At 37.4% G+C, this 8602-nt stretch overlaps 1 protein-coding gene across 1 annotated transcript in view; it reads right to left on the minus strand.

The window, feature by feature from the left end:
- The window catches only part of TDRD3 (tudor domain containing 3), a 152083-nt gene that overhangs the window by 84924 nt on the left and 58557 nt on the right, over positions 1-8602 (minus strand). Inside the window, 1 exon segment of the mRNA XM_017892514.1 lies at positions 2928-3068. Coding sequence (XP_017748003.1) covers positions 2928-3068 — 141 coding nt within the window.

An 8602-nucleotide genomic window follows, 5' to 3' on the forward strand; every position in this document is an offset into this window, starting at 1 on the left:
AAAAACAGGAGGTAAAGAAATAGCCAATCATCTATTGCCTGAGAGCACAGGGGGATGGGGGAGGGACAATGATTGGGATCTAAACCCAGACATTCAAGCTGGAAACGACAACCCCCTTAGGGTCTTCTCCCATTTTATGGGAGCTCTGTTTTCACTCTATTAAATCTTGCAACTGCACAATCTTCTGGTCCATATTTGTTATGGCTCAAGCTGAGCTTTTGCTTGACGTCCACCACTGCTGTTCGCCGCCATCGCAGACCCGCCGTTAACTTCCACACCTCCAGATCCAGCAGCTGTCCACTGCGTTTCTGATCCAGTGGGATGCCAGCTGCCGCTCCCAATCAGGCTAAAGGCTCGCCATTTTTCCTGTATGGCTAAGTCCCAGGTTTGTCCTAATTGAGCTGAACACTAGTCACTGGGTTCCACGGTTTTCTTCTGTGACCCATCACTTCTAATAGAGCTGTAACAGTCACTGCATGGCCCAAGGTTCCATTCCTTAGAATCCATGAGGCCAAGAAGGCCAGGTCAGAGAACAAGAGGCTTGCTGCCATCTTGGAAATGGCCCGCCACCATCTTGGGAGCTCTAAGAACAAGGACCCCACCAGTAACAATAAGGGTCTCACTCAGTGCAATCTTAGCAGATTTGAGGCTCAGTATCTGCTTCTGAAGCCAGGAGATAGGAAGCCTTTCATTATTTTCTTTCATCATTTTGTCCACTGAACTTAGGAGCAACCAACCAGCTTCATTTTGTTCCCTGGTCCTCCATATATGGTCAAAGGTATCATGTATAGAGTTACTAAACTCCTTGCCTCTCACAAGTGATGAATCAAAAATGTCAGATGCATTTATTTTGCATAACTCTCTAAAAGGTTCATGCGAAGGACTATCAGTGTTCTCCACACTATTAGCAATAGAGTCCTTAGCAGTTTGGGATCTAATTATAGTAAGCAGCCAACTCCAAAAACCCCAAATCGAACGAAAGAACCACATCCTTAAAATTTTGTTCCTCTAGAACCACTCCTGGTACCAAAATCTGTATTAGGGTTCTCTAGAGGGACAAAACTAATGGAATACATATATATACATATATATATATATATACACATATATATATGTATATATATGTGTATATATAAAGGGGAGTTTATGAAGTATTAACTCACAAGGTCCCACAATAGGCTATCTGCAGGCTGAGGAGCAAGGAGAGCCAGTCCAAGTTCCAAAACTGAAGAACTTGGAGTCTGATGTTTGAGAGCAGGAAGCTTCCAGCACGGGAGAAAGATGTAGGCTGGGAGGCTAGGCCAGTCTGTCTTTTCACATTTTTCTACCTGCTTATATTGTACACTGGCAGCTGATTAGATTGTGCCCACCCAGATTAAGGGTGNATATATATGTATATATATGTGTATATATAAAGGGGAGTTTATGAAGTATTAACTCACAAGGTCCCACAATAGGCTATCTGCAGGCTGAGGAGCAAGGAGAGCCAGTCCAAGTTCCAAAACTGAAGAACTTGGAGTCTGATGTTTGAGAGCAGGAAGCTTCCAGCACGGGAGAAAGATGTAGGCTGGGAGGCTAGGCCAGTCTGTCTTTTCACATTTTTCTACCTGCTTATATTGTACACTGGCAGCTGATTAGATTGTGCCCACCCAGATTAAGGGTGGGTCTGCCTTTCCCAGGTCACTGACTCAAATGTTAATCTCCTTTGGCAACATCCTCACAGACACACCCAGGATCAGTATTTTGTATCCTTCAATCCAATCAAGTTGACACTCTGTATTAATCGTCGCAGTCACAAGATTAGAAATTATGGTTTAGGAGTTATGCAGCTGGAGGCTACAAGATTCTGACCCTCTGCAAACTGCTCCTAAGATCAGTGGTCCTGGCTCACTGGCTTCCCCCACCCACCAACTTGTCCTTAAAAAACTCTGATCCCACTGGGCATGGTGGCTCACGCCTGTAATCCCAGCACCTTGGGAGGCAGAAGTGGGTGGATCGCCTGAGGTCAGGAGTTTGAGAACAGTTTCACCAATATAGTGAAACCCTGTCTCTACTAAAAATTAAAAAAAAAAAAAATAGCTGGGTGTGGTGGCAGGTGCCTATACTCCCAGCTACTCAAGAGTCTGAGAGAGGAGAATCGTTTGAACCCAGGTGACGGACGTTGCAGTCAGCCAAGATTGAGTCATTGCACTCCAGCCTGAGCCTGGGCAACAAGAATGAAACTCCATCTCAAAAAAAAAAAAAAAACCCTCTGATCCCTGAATGATCGCTGAGACTGATTTGAAGTAATAATAAAACTCCAGTCACTCACGATAGCTGGCTCTGCATGAATTACTCTTTCTCTATTGTAATTCCCTTGTCTTGATAAATCAGCTGTATTTAGGCAGTAGGTAAGGTGAATCCATTGAGCAGTTACATAACACTAAGGAGAAAGCCAAGAAATCATGGAAATACCCACAAATGCTCTAATATTGTTATACTGCTGAATTTACCCACACTTGTAACCATCTACCTCTGAGTTCTTGTTATATGAAATAATAAACCCCATGGTTTAAGCTGTTTTGCATAATTTGTACACTATAGAGAAAATCAACCAAAGTTATTCAACCTCTAAAGGCAGAGGAAAATGAATTTTTGCCAACATCCTTAGATTTGAGAATACTGCAGCATGCCAGAAGTATGTTTGACTCCACTCATTTATCTTAAAAATTCAAGAATATTTTGCAATTGGGTCCACATAATACATATGCTTGTTTTACAATATTCTTCCCAAAGAGCAGTAGAAAACAAAACAAAATCACTTTAGACAAAATTTGACAAAAGATGTGGGGAAGGTGGGGAAACACAGAAAAATGTACGTAAGAAAGAATAAAAGAATCATTTAAAGAAGTAACACTTTAAATTTGTGGTTGGTTCTTTAGCCTTACCAGTTCTCTATAGACACCATCATGTTTTCCCTCTGATTTGGTTGACTTTTCTTTCTGTAAAACTTCCCTATTTCGGTTACCAGCAGCATTCATATTGAGATTACTTCTGGCACCACCACCACCTCCTCCAAATGTCTTGGTCTTTAGATAAGAGAAAGATAAAAGAGAGGCATGTAAACGGCATTTAAAATAGCTCTAAAACTAAGCTATGACTAAAACAACTGAAGTAATTAAAAGTTTCTTAATTATATTTTACATGAAAAAATAAAATATTAACTTATTCTTTTTGAATAGCAAACATATCTACTAGTCACAATCTCTCTTATTCACAAATCCAGGCCAGGCAATAAAAATAATTACATGATTTGTGAATAAAAGAGAAGTCATGAAAATGAGTGTACAACTACAGAGAAGAATATGATACAAGCATTATAAAGATTACTTGTTAAAATGATTTTAGGTAAAATACTTAGACTACTGTCTTGAGAGTTGGGTTCTAAATCCAGCTACCAGGCAAGGTTATCTTTAGAATCGTTAAAATTATGTCCATAATTCAGTATTATGATTGCATAATCTTAGTAAACAAGTTTGAACATTAGATTAAAACTCTCACTACTAATTTATTATTTACATGAATCAGGTAATATGTCATTTTTTCCCAACTACATATAAAAGCTTTTAAGTCTGTATTTCTTATTTGGCCTATCTTTTTTGAATAAATATATGTGACATTAAATTTGAAATTTTGATTTGATATGATTTTTGTTTTTCAAAACTATTAGGAAAAGATTAGGACATAAAGAATGTTGGTTTGGAAAGATACAAATTCATAACTGAAAAGCATCCCCAGTTGTTACCTGTATAGTATGAAACATTTGGTTATACAATATTTTTATAATATTTTTTGTTTTTGTTTTTTGAGACAGGGTTTCATTCTGTCACCCAGACTGGAGTGCAGTGGCACGATCTCAGCTCACCACCTCTGCCTCCCAGGCTCATGTGATTCTCCAGCCTCAGCCTCCTCAGTAGCTGGGATTACACCACTACCACCCAGCTAATTTTTGTATTTTTAGTAGAGATGGGGTTTCACCACGTTGGCCAGGCTGGTCTCAAACTCCTGACCTCAGATGATCCACCCACCTTGCCCTCCCAAAGTGCTGAGATTACAGGCATGAGCCACTTCACCTGGCCAATGTTTTTCATAGTTCTAATAGATATAATAAAAGAAGACACTAAAACAATTTTTATTAGAGACAATGACCAATATTTTAAAATATGTTTTAAAATGATTACAGTAAGGAAACATCTTAGATATAAATTTATATAACATTAGAAAATTATTTTATACAGAATAAAATACAAAGAAGTATACATGAAAATTGTGTTTAAATGTTGGATGAGCACTAATGGATAACATATGAAGTATCTCTATTAGGTAGCTGATAAACTACAGTATTTACATTTAACTCAAATCAAAATTAAAACCACATCTTCAATCACCAAAGATTCATTACTAGATTCATTAAATTTTTGGTTTATGGAATCCCAGAAAAAAAAAAAATTGAAATGCCTTCATAGTCATTACTTGTATAACTAGAAAAATATATTTATTAATGTGATACAAAATTTATTAGACTGGGAGACAAGGTAGCACAGTTAAGCACATTGGCTTTGGAACTAGACAAGGCTGGGACTTATCTTGGCCCAGCCACTATCTTTAGCCTTCAGGCAAGTCACTTAACATCCACTTTCCACAGAGCCTCAGGTTTTTCATCTTTAAAACTGGGATTAGAAAACCTACCTCATTGGGATATTGGGAGAATTAAATGACATCATTGATACGAAGTGATTATCTCAGTAGTTGGCACATGACAAACACTCAATAATAGATGGTATTTACTATTTTGGTTAATATACTGGAAAAAAATTACCTGAAAAGTCTGGAATCTCACCTGCTCCAAATTAAATATATTTCCAAAATTTACAACCCATAATTCCAAAAGTGTTTTTTCCTTTGGTGCCAGTGAAATAGTCCCATCTTCTGGATGCATTTACTTATAATTTTCTTTCCATTTTATGGATTAAGGAATAGGATAAGTAGCATTTTCAGAATTGCTTTTTACTGCTCTAAAATAGTTAATACTCATTCATATAAATATCTAGAACCATCACAACCTAAACATTACCCATAAGGTAACTGGTGTTGCCCTTTATGGGCCACACCTTTTTGTTCATATTATATGAATTAGGCATCCATGAGATCATCATGACTGCGAAACTCAAGTGGGCCTTAATGCTGTCTAGCAATCTTACCATATTTCCCTAGCCCATACACATACCTCATCTTCTAGACCACTATTTTACACATTCTCCTCACTTCTCAAACCTCCTCCTCTCATGTCACTGTTGACCATGCTTACTTCCTTATTAAAAAAAAAAAAAAAAAAAAAACTGAAATAATCATTAAAGAACTCACATAGATTTTGACCACATCAACCCACACCCTGTTGGTACATGCATGGTTATACTTTATCTTAATCCCATATTATTTATCATACCACCAATCATATGAATGTTAAGAGGAATGAGGATGGAATAAACAACTTCCTCGTTTCTATATTAATTCTAAGTGCTCATCTTATATAACTTTTCAATTGCCTTTGATAAGTTTAACACTTCCTTCTCCATAATCTCTTTTCTTCATTCTCTGTTTTTATCCTGTTACTGGTCATGCCTTAGCTGGTTCCACTTCTGCCATCTAGGCTGTAAGTTCAATTTGAAGTATTACAGGGTTCATTCCTTAGCTTTTTCTGTTCTCTATCAACACTCATTCCTTTGGTGATCTCATTTGGCCTCATAATTTTCAATACCATCCATATGTCTACAACTCTCAAGTGCATGTATCTATTTTAAAGCTAATTCTTCAATCTTACTGTCTATTAAACATTATGTCTATTACTGTCTATTAAACTACATGCATGTCTGGTAAGTACCTCAATATTCACATGTTCAAAACGGAGCACCAGATCTTCCTCCCCTCACATCTGCTCCACTGCAGGCTTCTTCATTTCAAGGCAAGCAACTCCAACGTGCCAATTTCTCTGGGTAAAACCTTTAGATTCATTCTTTTTATTTTATTTTATTTTTTATTTTTTATTTTTTGAGATGGGGTTTCACTCTTGTTGCCCAGGCTGGAGTGCAATGGCACAATCTTGGCTCACTGCAACCTCGGCCTCCCGGGTTCAAGTGATTCTCCTGCCTCAGCCTCCCAAGTAGCTGGCATTACAGGCATGCGCCACCACGCCCAGCTAATTTTGTATTTTTAGGAGAGACAGGGTTTCTCCACGTTGGTCAGGCTGGTCCCGACCTCAGGTGATCCGCCCGCCTCGGCCTCCCAAAGTGCTGCGATTACAGGCGTAAGCCACTGCACCCGGCTAGATTCATTCTTGATACCACATCTTCTCTTGTACCCTATATCCAATCTCAGTAACCCTAATGGCTCCTCCAAAATTCCAAAATCTGACCACTCTGCACTACCTACACAACTGCTATATTTGTCCAAGCCATCATCATTTTTTTTTTAAATCCTAGATTACTTTAATAATTCTCTACTTGTTAGTTTCCAATTTTCCTTCTCTATAACCAAGTCTGAACACAGCAGCTAGAATTACTCTTTTAGAATATAGGTCAGCTGATGTTATTGCTGTGCTCAAAACATTCCAAAGGCTCCCATTTCTCCTTGAATGAAGTATAATGTCTTTACAATAGTTTACAGAGCCCTACATAAGGAAACCTCCATTATCTCTCTTGATTTTAGCTTCTACTACTTGTCCCTCTGATCTCTCTGCTTCCACTGGTCACTCTGCTGTTTCTCTGTGCTCCTGCTTTAGAGTCTCTGCCATGGCTTTCCTTTTGCCTGGAATACTCTTGCTCAGATAACCAAGTAGTTAATTCTCTTACCTCCTTCATGTCTTGGCCCAGTTCTCACTATCTTGAGTCCTAAACAGACTATTATATTTAAAATTGCAATCTGCTTATTTACTATGTTTATATTACTATGATTCAGATCTTCTAAGTTACATCGATTGAGTCCCACAATTATCACTGGATAACCTTTGGCAAGTCCCAAGTTTGTTAGTTTTGAGGCTCCATCAATTCTCTCAAATATAAATTGAGATGTTTTGATGGCTGCTATAAAAAAAAAAAAAAAAAACTAAGATGCTTTAATTATCAAATATTTATGGGAAAATATAATATCAATTGTGGCAACAAAAAGAAGCACATTACAATAGGTTAACTATGCTCCAATAAATAGACAGCTGTAACTGCATCCAACAAAATCTTTGGTAGAAAAGTTCATTTGAGTTCAACGTAAATCAAAAGAAGATCTTTCTATAATCATTTTAAAAATATATATTCTCAATATATTCTGAAACTCCATAATTTTAGAAATTTCTGGAAAAAAATATGTTTCATGCAAATTATGTAAAACATATTAGTTTAAGAAATGGTAAAACTGGTTTTTTAAAAGTATGCCTTGGATAGAGGAAAAAATAAAGAGTAGCAATAGTCATGTTTATTGAGAGCTTTGAGCAAGAGTATTATGATTTGTGCCAAGTAGCAGTAGTATTGGCTCTAAATGTTTTAATTCTCACATATGAAGTAGGTACCATTATTATCTCCGAGTTGCACAGATGAAAAAAATAAAAAACAGGGGATACAAAAAGCTGAATAACCATCCAAAGGTGTCAGCAGGATATGCTTCCAGTCTGTGATTCCAGGGCTTGTACTTCTGGCCCCTACATTAGACTGACAACAGAAAGACATTGCGGGAAGAACAACCAAAATTCAAGAATACTACTACTTACACTTCAAAATTAAATAGGAAAGCAATTATAAGCTAAGTTTCATTACAGGTTTTGAATAAAGAAAATAATTTCAATCTCATTGGTTAAGAAATGTCTATGTAGCAACTAATTTATGACCTAAAATTTCTTATCAATCTAAAAGAAATCAATAAATAACTAGGAAAAACACCTATTACAAGTAAGTAAAAAATTCAAAATAATAAAAAGAGAATCTTTGGCTGTCAATAATATAAGAGGGAGGGGTTTGTTGCTTCAGGATGTTGGTCTGGGCAAAGATTTTTTGGATAAGACCACAAAAACACAGGCAAACAAGTAAAAATAGACAAATGAGATTATATCAAACTAAAAAGCTTCTGTGTAGCCAAGAATTCAATCAACAGAGTGAAGAGACAACCTACAGAATGAAAGAAAATAATTGCAAACTATTCATCTGACAAGGGGTTAATATCTAGAATATATAAGGAACATAACAATTCAAAACCAAACCAAAACAAAAAAATACACCCAGCCAGGTGTGGTGGCTCATGCCTGTAATCTCAGCACTTTGGAAGGCCAATGTAAGCGGATCACCTAAGGTCAGGAGTTCGAGCCTAGACTGGCCAACATGGCAAAACCCTGTCTCTACTAAAAATACAAAAAAAAAAAAAATCAGCCAGACGCAGTGGTGCACACCTGTAGTCCCAGCTACCTGCGACGTTGAGGCTGGAGAAATAGCTTGAACCCGGGAGGCAGAGGTTACAGAAAGCCAAGATCACACCACTGCACTCCAGCCTGGACGACAGAGTGAGACTCTGTCTCAAAAAAAAA

This window comes from Rhinopithecus bieti, unplaced genomic scaffold (genome assembly GCF_001698545.2).
Source record: "Rhinopithecus bieti isolate Rb0 unplaced genomic scaffold, ASM169854v2 scaffold_21155, whole genome shotgun sequence".
Classification (NCBI taxonomy): Eukaryota; Metazoa; Chordata; class Mammalia; order Primates; family Cercopithecidae; genus Rhinopithecus; species Rhinopithecus bieti.